This window comes from Rosa chinensis, chromosome 1, assembly GCF_002994745.2.
Source record: "Rosa chinensis cultivar Old Blush chromosome 1, RchiOBHm-V2, whole genome shotgun sequence".
NCBI lineage: Eukaryota > Viridiplantae > Streptophyta > Magnoliopsida > Rosales > Rosaceae > Rosa > Rosa chinensis.
Window position 1 is genome coordinate 5,360,181 of NC_037088.1, and position 19,749 is coordinate 5,379,929.

General features: G+C 37.8%; 1 protein-coding gene across 18 annotated transcripts; it reads right to left on the reverse strand.

The window, feature by feature from the left end:
- Positions 1–484: 484 nt before the first annotated feature.
- On the reverse strand, positions 485–17,109 carry LOC112181699 (disease resistance protein RGA2-like). 18 transcript variants are annotated; one of them, XM_040512685.1, is made up of 22 exons: positions 16,823–17,109; positions 16,345–16,431; positions 15,504–15,547; positions 13,205–15,295; positions 10,181–13,013; positions 9,284–9,462; positions 8,775–8,956; positions 8,025–8,650; positions 7,857–7,934; positions 6,552–7,517; positions 5,958–6,118; positions 5,758–5,838; positions 4,699–4,984; positions 3,887–3,967; positions 3,658–3,798; positions 3,265–3,378; positions 2,989–3,075; positions 2,398–2,679; positions 2,154–2,296; positions 1,592–2,067; positions 1,166–1,252; positions 514–859 (listed from the first exon to the last, which is right to left on the reverse strand). In XM_040512685.1, the coding sequence occupies exons 4-6, from the start codon at positions 14,324–14,326 to the stop codon at positions 9,449–9,451; spliced, it is 3,969 nt and encodes a 1,322-aa protein (XP_040368619.1). In that variant the 5' UTR covers positions 14,327–15,295; positions 15,504–15,547; positions 16,345–16,431; positions 16,823–17,109; the 3' UTR covers positions 514–859; positions 1,166–1,252; positions 1,592–2,067; positions 2,154–2,296; positions 2,398–2,679; positions 2,989–3,075; positions 3,265–3,378; positions 3,658–3,798; positions 3,887–3,967; positions 4,699–4,984; positions 5,758–5,838; positions 5,958–6,118; positions 6,552–7,517; positions 7,857–7,934; positions 8,025–8,650; positions 8,775–8,956; positions 9,284–9,448. The 18 variants fall into 18 exon arrangements, with proteins under 18 accessions (XP_040368630.1, XP_040368632.1, XP_040368629.1 ...); XM_040512686.1 differs by having other exon boundaries at positions 3,265–3,798; positions 5,758–5,828; XM_040512687.1 differs by lacking the exon at positions 3,658–3,798.
- Between the last annotated feature and the right edge of the window lie 2,640 nt (positions 17,110–19,749).

Below are 19,749 nucleotides of genomic sequence, written 5' to 3' on the forward strand. Positions count from 1 at the left end.
ATTTACAACCTACATTACACCCTTACTGGCATTTTTTTCTGGTTTTCTTTCGCCGACAGAATGAAGTCCTTAGTAATTTAAATTTTTCTTCCCCATTTTTCCTCTCTGAGGTTCTGCCAGATTCTCTAGCTGCTTTCGGATAAGAGATGCACTCTTGATATATGTCTTAACAGTGGTTGTGGACATCTCTAGCTGTTTTTTGGCCAATAGATGTTCCAGTTGCTAAGGGCTTGTACACCAAGGTTGACTTTGCTTGACACTTGGCAGAACTTGGAAGTCTTTGTTTGGAAGACTCAACTCCAGAACTTGGAAATCTCTGGCTCTATTGAGTAGAGGACGTCTTTGGTAGGTGATTTTGTAGCAAAGGTCTTTGTTATGTACTGCAGAATAGAGCCAGCGATTTTAAACCTTTTAATCTAGAATACAGAGAGATAGCAAGTGACGTAATGAAATGGAGAAGATGAATAAACAGACTAGTCTTTTTAAACGGAGATAGCACGAAATTTATTCAGATATTGAAGAACCAATATCTTATTGTTCTATGAATATGCATCATTATTCATGTTTTACCGTAGTTTTATAATCACAATTCATCAATATGACGACAAAGGAAAGATATGTAATCCAGAAAACAAATGCTAATTATTTCTAAACTTCTGAGTTTCCAATAAGCAGTTTTCCTTCAGATGATTCTTCTCCTCAGCTAGCAAAAGTGCGGGAGAAAAATGTTTGTCGAGGGCCTTATTATTCTCTAAAACAACTATTGTTTGCTCTAGATGCTACCCCTACAATCTCAATCCACTCTCTTGGCTTCACGTACTTCTCAATTTGACTCTATACTTTTCACGAACTTCTTAGCCTGCCAGAAGGAAAACTGAGAGATGAGAAAAGCAATTCAGGTTAATTTGAGAGACAAGAAAGCAATCTACAGATCGAAGGACGTAGAAAACCAGTTTCAATAAAGAAGAAAAAAACAGTTTCACAGATAAGTTTCAATAAAGATTCATCATAAGTGGCTAATTATTTATATAGATGTTCTGATTCCCATCACATATTTCTAAGCTGCAGTTCGGACTGCTACTGACGTGAAAATAGAAAACCACCGCACAGACCAGACGCTCAAAAGGCTGAAGAAAATAAAAAGGGAAGGCGTTGAAACTTGTACCTGCTCAAGGGTTAGAAACATGATCACATTCCAAGATCCTAGCTGTCCAAAATTTGGGATGAAGCCCTTCTAAAAGGCCAAAGGTCCCTGCAAAACAACAAATCGTAAATAACAATATTCTTATTATTGTAAGGTAGAAACCTACTCTCTCATAATATAGATACAATGGCATGGAAACTAAACCACCTGCATATTCTTTTTGGATCAACAATTATAATGTAAAAGCTTTCAAATCAACATCTGACTCATAAGGAGACATAAATATTTGATTTTGACACCTTCTGAACTTTATAAATATATTAGGAAATGAAGAATATGCAGAAAGGTACAGGAAGGAATCGTTCATACATCATTCTTCCAAGTTTTAATGAAGCAATCGATTGTGTTTTTGTAAGCAGAAGAATCTCCCATCATTCTTGACTTTACCTGAGAAAAGATGAAGAGCACGAATAGATTCTCTAGCTGCTTTCAGTAATCTCCCATCATTTTGTAGCTATTTCGGTAATGCGGTCCAAGAGATAATAACATGAGACTGATGAATTCATTTTTCAGGTAATTGATGTACACTGAAAGATTTGCAGCCTGCAATTCCTTGATGACGTGAGTTTCTCCCGAGATGAAGGAACTGGTGGACTGAATAACCGAATTTCTGGAGACAGTTACTGCATCTGCAAACTTCTTGATCTCTTCAATTGATTGCTTTGGTGTAGCACCTATTCCTCCTTAATGTTGTACACCCTTGTGTATGCTTTCTCATCAGCGAATTTAGAAAAGACTGAAGTGTCATCTGATTTGATCATGACCTTTTGAGTCGATTGCTTGTCTAGTGTGGCATTTTTCAAGGCAGAGGTTACAGTACCAACAATGTCCAGACCCGCCTTTCATGCTAGGTACAGCGCATTCTGAGAACAGAGGTTATATTTGTTGTTCAGATCAAACATTGTTTTCCAACAATGAGAATTAGACTGAAATGTCTTGAAAGGTTTACCTGAATGTCGATCAAAATTCCACTAGTTGCCTTTTCCTTGGCAAACTCTAGGAATTCATTAAGGGTCACCAGTTTGCCTGCATCCTTGTTAGCTGGGTTTCTATACACGTTTTCCTTGGTTCCATAGGGACTTTGCAGTTGGGCTGAAATAACAAAGTTGTTAATGAGATTATCAGAAGTTTGCTAGCTCAATCAATTAGGAGGATAAGCACTTCAAAAATGGTGAAAATTTAAGGAAGCTTACTTTTTAAGGACTGAATCTCCTCCCATGTGAACTGGAACGAGAAGACTCCAGCTTCAGGTTGAAGTTCAGGGATGGTCTCACTCTTGGTCATGAATTGAGTCAATGCATTGGTGCCTGAATTGAGGTCTATGGAATCTAAGCAGAAGGCAACTCCATCACTTGACATTTGGACCGAGCAATCGATTATATCAGCGCCATCATCTACTGCTCTCTGATAAGAAACGTTAGTGCAACCAGGACAGTTCCCAGTCGCTCCATTTCTATTTATGATCGGTGGACTCCCTGCAATGTCAAAATTTTCCAGAAAAACTTATCTCAGCACACAAAGACTCGGAAACTTGTACTATAAGCTTTGGAAAAACAAAAGAATCTAAAAACCTTTGCCTTTGTAAGGCTTGCCATCCTTGTTATGTTTAAGGTGTTCGTCTTTATAGACTTTACTTTTATGTTTGATTTGATTTCTGATGTGATTGTGCAACTTATGTGATGAAGTGCTACTAGAAATAAGAAGCCTGGTGTCTCACCAATGGCTTCTGATGCCGTAGGTGGGAAATCTGTACTAATAAAAAGGGAAGGTGTCGAAACTTGTACCTGCTCAAGGGTTATAAACATGATCACATTCCAATATCCTAGCCGTCCAAAATTTGGGATGAAGCCCTTATAAAAGGCCAGAAGTCCCTGCAAAACAACAAATCGTAAATAACAATATTCTTATTGTTGGAAGGTAGAAACCTACTCTCTCATAATATAGATACAATGGCATATATACTAATGGCGTGGAAACTAAACCACCTGCATATTCTGTTTGGATCAACAGTTATAATGTAAAAGCTTTCAAATCAACATCTGACTCATAAGGACACATACTTCTGAGATGAAAGTTACAGGAAGGAATCGTTCATGCATCATTCTTCAAAGTTTCAACGAAGCAATCGATTGTGTTTTTGTAAGCAGAAGAATCTCCAATCATTCTTGACTTAACTGATAAAAGATGAAGAGAACGAAAAAAAAAAAGAAGTTAATCTGAGGCTGTATGCATCTAGAATAGGTTCAAATTAACCAGTACAGGCAGGCAGCCATATCATTTACTCCATAGTTACCGAGTTAAGATATATTGGTCATCCAATTTTACCTTACAGATCAGAGACTAGTTAACAACTTTGAATAATCAGAGCTTGAACAAGAGAATGACATGAAGTCACATAAAAGTAAAAGTTGAGATCATCAAAAGAATTGGTAGAACTATTAACTAAGTGCAACCTTCTTCAGCATTAACAAATATGAGGGATGTTTTCTGCTAACAGACATGTGCCGTATACAAATGGCCTCAGTGTTAGTGTAAGTAGTAACCATACGCCATAAATTGTTAGAATTTGACGTAGAGACTCAGGATATCTGCATCTGTAGAGCACATGTATAAGCATGAAAGAAGAAAGTTAAATCTCTTTTCACACTCATACACATATAAATGGAGAGAGAAGAGCATTACCTCTTTTTCAAGCACAGTAGTTATCTTTAACTACCTTTAAACATTCATTCCTGGTCTGGGCAAAATTCGCAACTGTGATTCCTGCAACCACATTGAAACTATGAGAAATTGAATCCATTTAGCCCCGTTAAAAGAAACATTACCCTGAAAATAATCAAATACAATCAATGCAGATGTTGATACATAAAACAGAACACAGCAGAGCAAATTCCAGTCATGCAAGTACCGAAAAGCTCACAATTTTTTTTTTCGGAGCTTCAATATTTGAATACACCAACATTCATTTTTTGGCCTCCGCACAAACTCATTTAGGTAGATCAAATTACGGTACCAAATTAAAGTCTTAAGCAAATCCCAATTACAAAAAAAAAATTGACCAAGTATTTAGCTAGTTCTCTATATTTTGACTATTATTTAAAGCAGCATGCCTAATCTTACAGGATACTCATAATTGAAACCCAACTCATGAGGTGCATCACATCCTGCAATATTTGGATAATACTTGTGGCAACCAATACCTGAACGGCAATGATTAGCTATATCATGGCAACCAAAACCTGTATACAGTGATGAGTAATTGCGAACATAGATATCAACATTACATGCAGACAAAAAAACAGAAAAATCTGTCCATGAAATTTACCAATTTCCAAAATGAATCTTATTTCAGCAGAGAAGCTGTAACAAAATGTAATTCGAAAGCAGAAATTTAGCAAAGCAATTACTTTACTAATCCAGAAAGCAAGCAATAAAACGAACTGAAAACACGCAATGCAAGAAGAAGAAGCGGTAGCTTCCTTGAGCAGCCATACCTGGAATGCAAGCTTTGACGAACTTCTTGCCGAGCATGAAGGATTTGTTGTTTAGAGAAGCTGCCCTACGATACTGGTATAGAGATTTAGAGTGATAGGATGGAAGCGGTGTGATTGAAGTAGTTGCCCTTCCTCAACACTTTTTCTGAGGCATCTTGAGGAAGGGCACCAATGAAAACTTCAGACCAAGACCCATGAGGAGGAAGGGCAACCAGTTGAGAATGATCCTCTTTTTCCTCCTCTTCATCTTCTACAAATTAACCACCGTTTTTGCTTCCATATGGTTCTAGAGAATGTAGCAATTAGCAAACAATCAAATGCATCATCACTAACAATCAAATGTAAAATGAACTATCCGATTGCAGGAGGAAACTGGAAAAAAAAAAAAAGAAAAAAAAAATGAATCCAATTTTGACCAAAATTAACTAATATTAAAAGTTAATGGATTGTTTTAATAGAGGAAAAGTTAGTTTATATACCAGTTACTAAATGAAGAATCAGAAGCCACAACATTTTCAGCTAAAGGTTTGTAAGTCAAAGGTTTATACTTGATTACTTTCATTATCAAACTTTGTCAGCTAAAGGTTTGTATTTTCTTCTTATCTCCGGAATCAAACACAGAACTTTTTTAATTCAATCCATTACCAAACCACAGAAACCCATAATCCAACAATAAGCAAATTTCACCAATTCGACTCTGAAAACAAATCATCTTTGGCCAGCCCGGACACACAACCCATTTTAACTAAAAACAGAAAACTCATTTCTTCATATTCTCATCAATCCCCTCAATCTATATGAGAAAATAATCAATCTTTACTCAGTCCCTAATTCAAGAGTTGAACAATCAATCTTTGGTCAGTAGGGCACAGCCCATTGTAACGAACAACAGAAACACAATTACTCAAGCAAATTTCATTTGGATTCTAAAAACAAATTCAAAAGTCCGAATCAAATTGCTCAAGCTATATTAGACCAAACTAACCGAACAACAAAGTAGAGAAGCAAAATATGAAAGATTAGGTATGCAGACTAAGAAGAATCATTCACTCTACATACCTCAGTTTGTTTGTTTCAATACCGCGCTCATCCTCTCTCTGAAAATCCATAAGCATCAAAATGATTGCAATCTACAAAATACTAAAAAGCACTATTACTTTGTAGTGGCAACTGGACAGTGAATTTCCAAATGATAGTTTAGAAAACGAGTAAAAGAGATATACAAGATAATTGTTTTTTATCTTTTCGGTTGAACTTACATAAAATTGTAGATGCTCCTGTAAATACAGCACAGCAAACACAGTAAGTTGAAGTGAAACATGAAGCAATTCCTAATTGAGATACTCCCGTAGGCACCTCTTATTCTTGATTGATGCATCAAATAGCTTCAACTGTTTATGCAACCACCTGCCTCATTCAACTAACCACAAAAAGAAATTTGGTTAATGCTGGAGATAAAATTAAAGAAAACTGGACAAGAATTTACAAGTTTTAATCTCTTTAGAAGTCACTAAAGAGATTATATGGTTTGCACAACAACAACCCCTTCACATTTGGGTTCTATGTATCACCAAAAAATCTAAAAATCTGAGTAACTTTCTTTTTTTTACTTCCTGCAAATATTGTAAACGGAGCAGAGTTCTTCAAGCTCTAGCAGATGGAACAAAACTTGTTTTCAAACAAAATATTATTCTTTCTCCATCGAGCTCGAGAGTGAGAAGGAAGAGTCAAAAAGTATTCTTGTCCCTGGTTTATATAAGCAAAATGAGGCATACTATAATTTTTTTTTTTTTTCAAAAGTAAAGTGATATGAATATTGACCGATTCAGAAAAGAGGTAGACGAAAGAGTTACCATAGATGTCTGGAAGATGAGAAATCTTATGCCACTTTGAGCTGCTCTACGCGGTGCATCTTTCTCTCAAAAGGGGACAATTGTAGATGCTTAACGAATCTAATTTGGTGAGGCGTTGCATAGCTTGGACGGAAGGTAGATACATCAGATTCTTGCAATGGAAAATAGTTAACAAGTGAAGAGATGCAAGGTTTCCCAACCATTCTGGAATAGCCTCCACTCCCTCAAACCAATATATCCGCAAATAGGTCAAAGACGTCAAGTGTTGAATTTGTTCATGCAGAGACTTGAGCTTCAGCCACCCGTAGATCGTCAATGATTCAAGTTGTGGTAGAACCTCAAGAGCAGGGAATGAATCCAACTCTTCCCAAAATGGGCCAATTCCCAAGGACTTGAGACGGGTGAATACGTGTGGGGATGCCATTGCTAACCCACTGGGTAGACAAGTCAATCAGGAACAATAAGTAATCCTCAACTCACGGGAACAGTCTCTATGTTAGGACACTCTAATTGTCAACTCCTCAAGAGAGACGAGGATTTGAAGAAAGGCACAAAATTGCAGATTAATTTGTGTACTTTGACATCCGTTGATTACCAATCGACAGAGGGATGTGAAGCCGCCGTGTAAAATTGGAAGAGACTCTATATTACTGACAACCAAGTTTCAGAGGGTTGTACTGAGACTGTCAATTGGAATGGATGTTACCTTAGGGCACTCTGTTCATGATAATTCACCATCATTCGGACTTGATATATTGACTCATTAGGATCCACATCCAGCATATCACACAATGCATAATCCTTCTCTTGTGTGGAGGGTACAGACTCGGATTCCAACTTCATACCGTCTTTTAACTTAGTTTCAGACTCTGCCTGCTTTTCATCAATATGTGCAAGGGATGGTGTAGACTCAGATTCAAACTTCATATCATCTTTTAACTGTTTAATCTCAGACTGTGCCTGCTCCTGAAACGCCAGCAAAGAACTCAATTTAACAATGGTATAATCATTCTATTTTTTTATGTCAATCAAAAGCCTCCTGCTAAGAAATTAAAGGCCTAAACTAAAGCAATTTACGTAAGTACACAACTATGAGCAGCTACCATATACAATGAAAAAAGTTGACTGTGGGAGTTAAAGACGGACAACAATAATAGGTGGTCTAATAAAATTGCCTTGAACCAGTTCGGTACTTCAGTGCAGTGATGAGCAAATGCATGAATGCTATTTAACATGAATAAACAGAGGAAATAACATAATGAGACGAATATATAGAAAATTTAACAGAAATACTGTATCCAGTACCAGCTTATACTCCAAATAGCCTATCTTCTTAGTTTGTTCATTCTTGAAAGCCTTTAGCTCTTCTACCTCTTGAACCAACTGTATGAATAGAACAATACATAAATAGAGTGGTTGAATCTAAAACAAAAGCTAGCAGGTATGTTTATCAACTACTTAATAATCACTTACCTTATCGATTTGTGACTAATCAGACGAGGATCGAGGACTCAGCGCAGACAATAAGCAAGGACTCCCTCCACTCTTCTTCTCAGACCAGGAATGAGACCTCTCTAGCCTCATCTCCACTAAACCCCATGGTTCGGGTGGATTCCAATTGACTGCTACAGGCGTTGCATTAACAATAGCACTATCTTTAACATCTATTGACAAAGGCACCTTTTGGTATTCACTGTTGAGATCATGTTGAAGAGACAACTCTTTCAGTTTCGTGCAAATGAGGTGCTGTTCATCTTGTTCAGCGTCTTTCACATCTAATACAGCTTCAAATGGATTGTAGTTTCCAACTTGTGTTTTCGCCCCTGAAGTGAGTGGTTTAAGTCACTAAGCTGCCACTGTTGTCTTACGTGAGGGTTGCGTTGGAAGATCAGTTTTCCTCTTTGGTATTTTCTGCGGTACAGAAGTACCTGGAGAGATTGTGCAACCGCGCAAGATGCTAACAACGACATCAGCTTGTTTGTCTCAGCATGATCAAGCTCAAACCAGAATTTATTTGCACTATAGTAGTTGTCTGCAATAATTGGTTTAAATTGACTTTCAAGCAGTGGTTTGCACTGCAGCCGGATGCGAATTTGAACCTGAAGGGTAGAATAAAAAAATAAAAATCTCAGTCTAGAATGCCTTCTATTGACTAAGACTAGGATTGTCTAACATGAAATAATAACTCAGATTAAACCAATTATAACAAGCTTTATTTAGCACCTGTGCAGGAAATTGTGTTCTCACTGATCCATCAGTTGTCCAACCATATGGATCAATATTCATTTGGCCATGCCCAGCAGCCTCATAAATTCCATGAAGCGTACTATCATTACAGTTGAAGAGAAAGAGGGGCAAGCCAGGTCTAATATTCTTCACATATGAAAAGTGTGGACCCGGTAAACCTGAACGAATTTGTAAGCATCACATGAGTTCTGGAACCAAACCAAAACTAAAGCAAGAAATCAGAAGAAAAAAAAAATGGACAAAACCAACAATCAAAGAGTTTATACTCAATCAAACAGCCTACTATACTTTGGGGCTCATTAAAACTGAATTTAAGAGTGGCAATCCGCTTGCATCATAATCTAAGAACTGGTGTATTTAAATTCAATGTCAAATACCACTAGACCATTGTTTAAATAATGTGAAGTATAAGAACCTAATTAAAAACTCAAAACAGCAAAAGAAAAAAGTACAAGAAAAAGATGCAAAAAGTTCAGGATACCAACCAAAGAGTTGTTTAGATATACACTCCATCATTGTGATGCTCTTGCAACCAAAGATAACTCCACCAAGGTGATTACTTCTCAACTGTCTTGCTTGTACAGAGTAGGGTGCCAGGTCTGCATTAGGAGGCATAATAAAGGTTTGTGTCTTCCTTCCAGCTCCCATTTTCACATCCCAATACCTGAATAAGAAACAAAGGTCATGTACCTTAAACAGTATTATATGTGATGGAATGCAGGGTAACACTGATGAACAGAAAATTGGGAGGAGGGATGGGGGATTGTTAATTGACATTAAGAACCATCAAATGCATCGGAAATCAGCAACGTTTTTCACGTGTAGACGGTCAACAAGTTCATAATGCAACAAAGCCGTTACAGATTAGTTTCAACCTTTTTGATTCTTTTGGATTAACTAAAATGAGTCGAAAAGAGAACCGATCTGATGACAATGAGATCAAGGAGCCAAGCCATTCTTGTTACTGGTTCATATGATTAGAAAAGTTATATTGTGTAGACATATTTAGCAGGTTATATGGTTTGCACAACAACAACCCCTTCACATTTGAGTTCTATGTATCACCTAAAAATCTAAAAATCTAAGTAACATTCTTTTTTTTTCTTTTTTTTTTCTTCCTGCAAATATTGTGAACGGGGAAGAGTTCTTCAAGCTCTAGCAGATGAAACAAAACTTGTTTTCAAACAAAATATTATTCTTTCTCCAACTAGAGAGAGAGAGAGAGAGAGAGAATGAAAAGCCTAAAAGTATTCTTGTCACTGGTTTATATAAGCAAAATGAGGCATACAAAATAATAACTATAATTCTTTTTCAAACAACAAGCACAATTAAAGTGATATGAATACTGACCAATTCAGAAAAGAGGTAGAGGAAAAATTTACCAGAGATGTTTGGAATATGAGAAATCTTAGGCCACTCTGGGCCGCTCTCCGCGGTGCATCTTTCGCTCAAAAGGGGACAATTGGAGATGCATAGCGAATCTAATTTGGTGAGGCGTTGCATAGCTTGGACGGAAGGTAGATACATCAGATTCTTGCAATTCCAAATATGTAAGGAGTGAAGAGATGCAAGGTTTCCCAACCATTCTGGAATAGCCTCCACTCCCTCAAACTCATTTATCCCCAATTCGGTCAAAGACGTCAAGTGTTGAATTTGTTCAGGCAGAGACTTGAGCTTCGGCCACCCGTAGATCCCTAATGATTCAAGTTGTGGTAGGACCAGAAGAGCCGGGAATGAATCCAGCTCATTCCAAAACCGACCAATTTCCAATCCCTTGAGACAGGTGAATACATGCGGGGATGCCATTGCTAACCCACTGGGTAGACATGTTAATCTGGAACAAGCATAAATCTCCAAACTACGGAGGGATGTGAGCTTGTCTAAACTTGGAACAGTCTCTAGATTAGGACAATTACTTATTGTCAAATCCTCAAGAGAGACGAGGATTTGACAAAATTGCAGATCAATTTGTGTACTTTGACATTCCACGATTTGCAAATGACAGAGCGATGTGAAGCCGCCGTGTAAAATTGGAAGAGACTCTGGATTACTTACAGACAAGTATCGGAGGGTTGTACTGAGACTGCCAATTGGAATGGATGTTACCTTAGGGCACTCCCTTATTGACAGATCAACAAGAGAGGTGCAGCACCCTAGTCCACTCGGTAGGCTTGATAATTCAGGACACTGCAAAAGCACCAGTCGACCAAGGGACGGGAGGCCCTTAGATGGAATTGGAATGGACGTTATCTTTGGGCAGCTCCGTATGTCCAGTAGTAGAAGAGATGTGCATAAAATATATTGGGCTGGAATGGACGTTATCTTTGGGCAGCTCCATATACGCAATTCTTGAAGAGATGTGCAGTATTGTAGCCCATCAGGTAAACTGGATAACTGAGAACACTTGGATATTTGCAATTTGCGCAGAGATGGGAGACCGCCTTGCTCAGGGATAATTGGAACGGACTCTAGACTGGAGCAATCTCTTATTTCCAACTTCTTCAGAGAGAGTGGGAGTGGCCCATCAGATAAATACCTCAACTTAGGACACTTCCAAATTCTCAGTTTCTGAAGAGAAGCGTAGCAGTTAAATCCATGGGGAGCAATGCAACTTAACTCCGGACAGTCTTCTATATGCAGAGCTTCAAGATTCTTGTTGTTTCTTAACGTCCCTTCCGGAAGACTAGCAAGTCCCTCGACACGAAGTATTTCGAGATGAGTCAGCGTAGTCAGTTTATTGCTTAAAATACTTGCTATAGGCATACCACTTTCCACTCCTCGTATTGACAACTTCATGAGAGATGGAAAATGACTGGGAGCACTTCTCAATTGCTTACACTGCTCCAAGGTCAGCTCCTCAAGGTAAGGAAACACCCTTAATTTTTCTGCCGTCAGCATCACTTCCCCTGCTTCCATCCAATCTATTAGATTCTCGGCATTCTCAATAAGTAATGATCTCAAAGCAGGAAACAAAGTCTTTCTCTCGTCACTTGTTGTTGCACCGGAAATCTGATCGTAACCATAAAACTCAGACCCCAAGCACCTTAGGTTCTGCATGTTCCTCATCTTAACATGTATGAGATTTGGCAGATGGCCCAGTATTGGAACTCCTTCGCATTTGTTGCACCCTGCTAATTCAATTTCTTTCAAGTTACTGGCAAGCAGTAACCATGATGGAAACTTAACACCCATAAACCCCTTAATCTTCAAAATTTCCAAATTACGATGTGGTTGCAGGCCTTCAAGTACAACATCCTCATTGTCAATATTGTTGCTCGGTCTACTAAGCTTCCAGTCGAGAGTTAACTTGCATATATGTTTCTTATCAACTAACTTTGCATTCACTGCTTCTTCTCCATCTCTTACATGCTCCAGATTATAGATGGATAAGGTGCCTCTCAAATGATTTAACCCACTCAATTCCTCAATCCTAGGCCCAGTTTCTTTACCCACCTTCAAAAAAGGTAATGATCTGAGATTCGTCAATCTTCCCAATATGCCAACAGGAACTTTCGCATGTTTACCAAAATAAAGATGTCTCAAGTTGATCATATCAGCTATCATCTCTGGGAACTCTTCAACATGATAGGGCATTTTAAACGTGTGAAGGTAATAAAATTGACCAATAGATTTTGGAAATGTCTTCACTCTTGTTTTCATAACATTCAGATACCTCAAGTGTGTCAACTTTCCAATTGAACTCGGCAACTTGTCAATGCCTGCCTTGTATAAATTTAACACACGTAAAGATCTAATGTTAGGCAAGGTGTTCCCAAGTGCTTCTCCCTTGGAAAATAGTGAGCGGCAGTTTGTCATGTTTGATACTCGTTCTGCAAGGTCATGCACAAGATCATGCATCTTGCATGTTGTATTACCCTTATAATCAGTTCTAACGTCTTCAAAAAGGGATTTTGCTGATAAAATGTTGAAATATTCGTTCCCTCTATCCTCCATCTCCATATTACTTTTGGTGCTGTGAAGCCATCCTTGAGCCATCCAAAGTTGAACCAAGTCATCCTTTTCCATTTCAAAGTCTTTGATGAACATCGAGCAGTATGCAAAACACTGTTTCAATGATGAAGGTTTCAATTCATCAAAACTCAACTTTAAAATCGACATGATTCTGTCTTTTTCATCCCGCAAGTCCCATATTTCACTTTCCATAATTGAACTCCATTCATTACTCGTTTTAGAGCGCATGATGTCTCCTAATACCTACAATTAAATTGGGAATGGAATTAGATTTCAACACAACAATACTATAGTCATTTTCAATTGAATATTAACTGCTCATTATTATTTGTTTAATTTTCCCAACATCAACAATGTTTGGAATAGAAATTCTTGTTATCAAATCAAAGCAAAAAGAAAGCATGGTAAAGCTTCAAATGTATAATAGAACATACCTTTGCCACTAATGGTACACCTCCACACTTTTTGGCAATCTCCCTTCCAATTGTCTCTTGATCTTCAAGTATAGGAACACTTCCGACAGGAACTGCTCTATTCTTCAATATAAGCCAACACTCATCATCTGATAGTTTTCTCAAATCACACCTAGGAAGTGTCTCCACCATTTTTGCAACTTTGTCGTTGCGAGTAGTGACAACAATGCTGCTTCCTTGGGCATCGGTAATTCTTTGCAAACAAGCCTTCAAACCATCCCATTTTTCAGCATCTTCATTCCATAGATCATCAAGTATAAGAAGATATCTCTTTCCTTTCAACTCTTCTCGGAGAATATTACATATTGCATCTATACCTTTCACTGCAGCTTCTGGTTTAAGATATTCCAGGATTCCTCTTAGAATTGAATTGACTTCAAAAGGGGTAGATACACATATCCACATCTTTTTCTCAAAGTGCTTGCTTATCTCAGATTCATGATATATTGATTTAGCCAAAGTTGTCTTTCCAAGCCCTCCCATACCCACAATGGCCAGAACCGAGAGATCACTTTCCCGATTGTGGTTTGATTTGGTCAGGGCTTGAATTATATCTGCCACAACATCGTCCCTTCCAATGACATTGTTTTCATCTTGTTTTAAGATAGAGTAGGTTTCCCTGTCAATGCTTATATCATGGGAAGTGGTTGCATCTAAGGATAGTCTAGCAAATAAGCCAATAGCAGTTGCCCTTTTACCCAAATCCTCCAAAGATGTGTTGATTTTTTTAATTTTATGTGCCATTTTAACACGAAAAAAGATGGGATTGGAGAGGGAAAAAAAATCTTGCACCTTGTTTCGCAATTGCACCTGACGCCGGAGAAGCTCATATCCATAATCATCCAGCACATCATCGGCATGCTGAGCTATGTCTCCAAGCTTCTTCACCCAGAGCTTCACAGCCTCTCCCTGATCTTGTCGCGGATGTTCGGCATCTCGTAGCACAGCTTCAAGCATGAGCACCGACTCACGCAGCTTTGCAATTTCTCCATTGAATCCCCATACAAGATGGAACTCTTCAGCGGCCCGTGAAGCCACTTTCGTCAGCAATTCTTGAGCACCAAAAGTGAGAAATTCAGCCATCGATCTCTACTCAAGATAATCAAAAAATTGAAGAAACTAGGAGAGGGACGAATCTATCTCTCTTTTATGAAATATAGACTTCACTGCAAGTCTGCAACTAGTCCACTACTGATCTCGACAGCTATTTTATTCTTCTCTGTTTGTCGTTTTTACTGGTTGTGGACCTGTGGATACATAGATGCTCCAGCTGTTATATGTATTTTATATCTAAAGATGAATCATGCATCTGCTTTTCTCCTTTTTTTTTTCAAATTTACATTTTTCTACATTTTTCTAATTTATTCAGCACTAGGTAGAAGCCCGCACAATGCTGTGGGTTGTTTTTTTTTTTTTTTTTTTATCATTTTTCTGAGTTCCAACAAACGTTATTGGACATTGAAGCTTTTTCATGTATGATACCCAAACAAATAACAAAAGTGTGTAGTAATGTCTAGAGGAATTAGGTGTCTTTTTGGTCCTGTGGTTTGGGCCAGAATGTGGGATTTTAGGACGCTTTGATAGAACATGAGTATGATCCTGAGAAGCCACTTCCACCTTGATCTGGTGCTGCAAATCTAACAGCAGCAGTCTGTTGTTCCCAGCTGGTGCACTCATCTCTAAAACGCCTAGGACTTGTGTTCGTGACCATTTGGAGCCACCGACCATAATCTCACAGTCCCAATCGACCAAATTGAACTCCCCTAATCACAATTCTCACTACCCAATTAAAATTGCAGACTCTAAACTGTAAGTAGGAATCTATGCCTTAGAATTATAACCAAACCCACAGTAGACTGGTGGAACATCAAATTAAAAACTCTCTACACCTTCGTGGGCTAGGTCAATTTCCAGAGGCTGATATTTCATCTTCGTCTCCTCTCTTTTCCTCTGTGTCGGCAGAATCCAGATCAAAACAGTCGTTGATATCTTCATCGCCCATCAGATCAAAACCATGGGCAATACCCAAGATGTCATCTTCTTTCTTTCTATCTGCATGCGAACAGTAATGAATAGTGTTTCAGTGTCTGCCTTTTAGTATAGAGTATAATCAGAGTTGCATCAGACCAAAAAAAAAAAGGATCACAGATTCACAGTCGCAGTTACGAGTCAATGATTATTATCTCTACTGAGCAAACATATTATGAAGTGGTGTTATTTATTAAGCATCATTGCTGCAACAAAGCTGATGTAGAGAGACCTGAAGTCTGCTGCCCAGAAAAGATGCTTTGACACTTGTTCTTGCTGTTCTGCGAATGATCAAAGTTAGAAAGTGGTAACCATAACATCTAGTTGTTGTTTAGTGTCCCGCGAGTCCTCTACAATTCGAACAGCTCAAAACAAGAGTACTGTGATATATGAGACTTATTGTCCAAAATCATAGAGTAAATTACCGTTCGACCAAAACAACTCGGGACTTCTGGAGGTGTTTCAGCAATTGATTGATCAGCACCCATGGGGTTAGCTTAGGGTGCCATCCAAGATGGACTATTTCAATACACCACCCTCCAAAAAGTAAAAATAAAAAACTCTTGACTTCTGAGAAATTACTCAAAGAGGTTGTGGTTTGTAAAAAAAAAAAATGGAGTGTCAATTTCAATCCCCTTCTTTTATTGTTTAAAAAATATGCATCAGCATTTATGTTATACCGTCGTTTTCAGTAACTGATGAATCATCTACCAGAAAAGAAAATCCAAGTGTGTCTGCAAGCCATCATTCATTGGTGACGACTGACGACAAACATTTAGCATTTGGCTTTGCAAACAAAGCAATTAAAGCCTTGATACACAAATTTAATAATCACAACTCATCAATATATGATGACAATGAAAGATATGTAATCCAGAAAACGAAAGCTAATTATTTCTTAAATTTTGAGTTTCCAATAAGCAGTTTTCCTTCAGAGGATTTTCTGATTCCATCACATAATATAATTTCTAAGCTGCAATTCAGACAGCTACAGATGTGAAATTAAAAAACCAGTGCACAGACCAGAAAACACAAACAGCTGAAGAGATATAGAAAGGTTTCAATACATGTACCTGCTCAAAGGTTAGAAACATGATCACATTCCAAGAACCTAGCCTTCCAAAATTTGGGCTGAAGCCCTTATAAAAGGCCAAAGGTCCCTGCAAAACAACAAATCGTAAATTAACAAAGCGGTATATTGCATCGAAATCAAAGTTACAAGGTAAAACCCTAATCCTGTGAAAACATAGATACAAATGGCATATATACTAATGACATGGAAACTAAATCACCTACATCTTTTGTTTGGATCAACAATTAAAATGTAAAAGCTTTCAAATTAACATCTCACCCGTAAGGATACATAAATATTCTATTCAATTTGGACAACTTCTCAACTTTATGAAGGAAGCTTAGAATATGCTAAAAGTTATGGGAAGGAATCGTTCACACATCACAACACAACAAGCTATTCAATCCAAACACAATCAATTTGAAGAGCATTCAATTCTAGTCTTCTAGACCAAAGATATAAAGCTCAATTTCACATACTAGTCTTCCATAGATAGCAATCGGGAAATCACAGCGAACACAAAAGTGGACACGTTCACCGAGCTGACGACGGGACCGGCGACCGATTGTCTTGACAGGCGAAGCTGCGGTGGCTGACCCAATGCCCTTGGCCACCGGAAGGTCTGCGAGGATGAGGTGGTCAGGGAAAACGACTTTGACGATCTCCGCCGGCAAGGTTTTTTGCTCCGGCCTCCGGGAGTGTCCTCGTTGAGACTTTGAGAGTGAGACGGTGGGTTTCGCAGGTTCGAAGAAGAAGGGCCAGCAGCAAATGGGCTCTGCTGTTGGGCTTTTTTTTACTTGAGGTGGACTGGGTGGTTCATCGGTTCGTGTTTTTGGTATTGACCGAAAACCGCACCATTAACATCAGTTATCTCTATTTCAAAATTACAGCCGTTTAGAAATTCTTAAAACAAATACATTGTGTCAAATTGACAAGATGTCGGTTTTAAGCTATTCTCCGAAAAAATTGGACACTTTATTAAGCAGTTACGCTCATTTTGCAAACTCTAGAATAAGTTGACAAATATTACCTTTGAGAGTAGTTTTCAGCATTTACTTAAGGTTAAAGTGTCATAACGAAAATGAAAAATGAAATAAAGTAGGATGTGCATAAAAAGCTTGCTGGGTGGAAAGGTAACACAGTCTCTAGAGGAGGTAAGCTTACTTTACTCAAAGCTTCTATCTCTAGCCTCCCAAATCATATCATTTCCTGTTTCAAGTGTCCTCACAAAATTGTTCGAGAACTTGACCTGAATGCCTAAAGTTTTTCTTGGGTAGCTCCACTAACTCCCTCGTTGTTTGGTCAGCTGTTTGTACCCCAAAAGAAAAGAGTGACTTAGGTTTACGACCTTTTTCACATTTCAATTAAGATGCACTAGCTAAGTTAGGCTGGAGGCTTCTTACTGATCCAAATAACTGGTGGGTTAGGCTGGTCAAAGCCAAGTATCTGAAACATCATTCTTTCAGGACTCTCCTTAAAAAAACTTCTTCTACTGCCTAGAAAGGTATCCTAGATGTTAGGGACCCACTTGCTTCTAGTTTACGTTGGATTGTTGGGGATGGAAAATTGATTCCGGTTCTTTAATTGGGTCTATCCTTTTCCTCTAATTAATTTTCTTTCTGAGAAGCGAACGCATCTTGTCAATACTGGAGAGTTAGTAGCTGACTATTTTTCTGAAATGGAGATTGGAATGTCCCCAAGCTCTCTTCAATTCTCCTTGCTGAAGTAGTCAATGCTATTCTTGCTGTTCCAATTTCTTTTTTCCCATCAGTCGATGAGATGATTTAGGGCCCCAATGGTAGTGGTAAATTCTCACTAAAATCGGCTTCTCAACTACTAACCCAAAACCAAATTGCTCACTCAAAGTCCAAAGTTCTTCTCAAGATGTGGAAACAAAATGTACCCCCCTCCCAAAATCAAAATTTTTGCCTTGCAGCTAATCAAAAACGGTTTATCTACTAGGGATAATATCTTCACAAGCAACTTTATTAACAAAAACTATCCTCTTTGTGATTCCAATCTAGAAAATTCTGATCACTTGTTCTTTCACTGTCCAATTACTAAACTAATCTGGTCCCTTTTACTCCTTCACCTCCATCTTGAAAATCGGCAAGGTTCTTTCTTTGATTGGCTAGACTTTGTTTCAAAACTTCATATTCAAGATTGTGATCCGTTTGCCATGATTTTACATACAGCCTGCTACATTTGGCGTGCTAGAAATGATCTTATTTTTGGAAATCAAGCTTTTAACTCAACCAAAGTTTTCTTTGCTGCAACTAATTCCTACAATTCTTACATACTTTCAAATTCAAAGGATTCACTTAAACGCTATGATCAATGTTTAATCAAGTGGATTCCCCCAAATTAGAGCAAGTTTGACAGTTTGGTTTTTGCTTCTTCGTCTGCAGCTGGTGGCTTTGTTTTCAGAAATGAAGCTGGTGATCCCATCCTAGCAGCGTGTATAATAAAATTTCCTAAATAAAATAAGGGTAGTGCTATTCACACATCATTTTTCTCTATTCACACACCCCTTCTATTTTTCTATTACTTTAAATTAATTTTTTTTTACTAATTACCCTCTCTTAAATTGCTTTTTTTTTTTTTCTTCTATTTGGCAATTCAATCATTCCCCAATCCAAAACCTTTATTTTCCTGCAGGCACATAGGACTTTAAAACTCTTTTCAATTCCTTTTTTTTTTTTCCATCAATACTTCTCTAGCATAGAACTCTAATGTGATGCTCTGAAGTTCAATCAAAGCAGAACAAGCAACTTTAGACCCATCTTTGGAGAAAATTTTACACTTGATTGGCAATGGAGACATGTGACAAAAATATGAGTTCAGTGATCATTCAAGTCCCTTTGAATCCATCATTCTTGGTAAGATTCTAACTGAAAATATTTGGTGTATTTGAATCCATTGAGCAACTATATAACTTTACAAAAACCTAATTATGATAGCTTTATTATAGACATGATTTGTTTTACTATATTATGCTAGAATACGAAAGATTTTGCCATAGGAAAATTATACAAATATGAGTTGAAGGGGGTTTCAGAGATAACGAATGGTTGTTTATGGGGGTGGGGTTTCAGCAAGGGTTTGTGTTTTTTTATTGAGGATTGATTGGTTTTGATGCTTCTAGTTACTCTTGTTTATTAACTTTTATTTTTATGAAGCAATATTGTGGACTGGTACATTGGTTTTTGTTATTTTTTTACCAAATTATTTGGGTTATTCATGCTCCAATATACTTCTTCTTTTTTTTAAGAAGAAGGCAGCCCTTTATTGCACTAGAAAGTCAATCAAACCATACAAAGTTCCGCTGCAACTGCAGCTAAAAGAAATGGAGGAGTAGAAAAATAAAAACAATCTTGCTGCAAAAAGCAAGCATAAGCTGCTAACT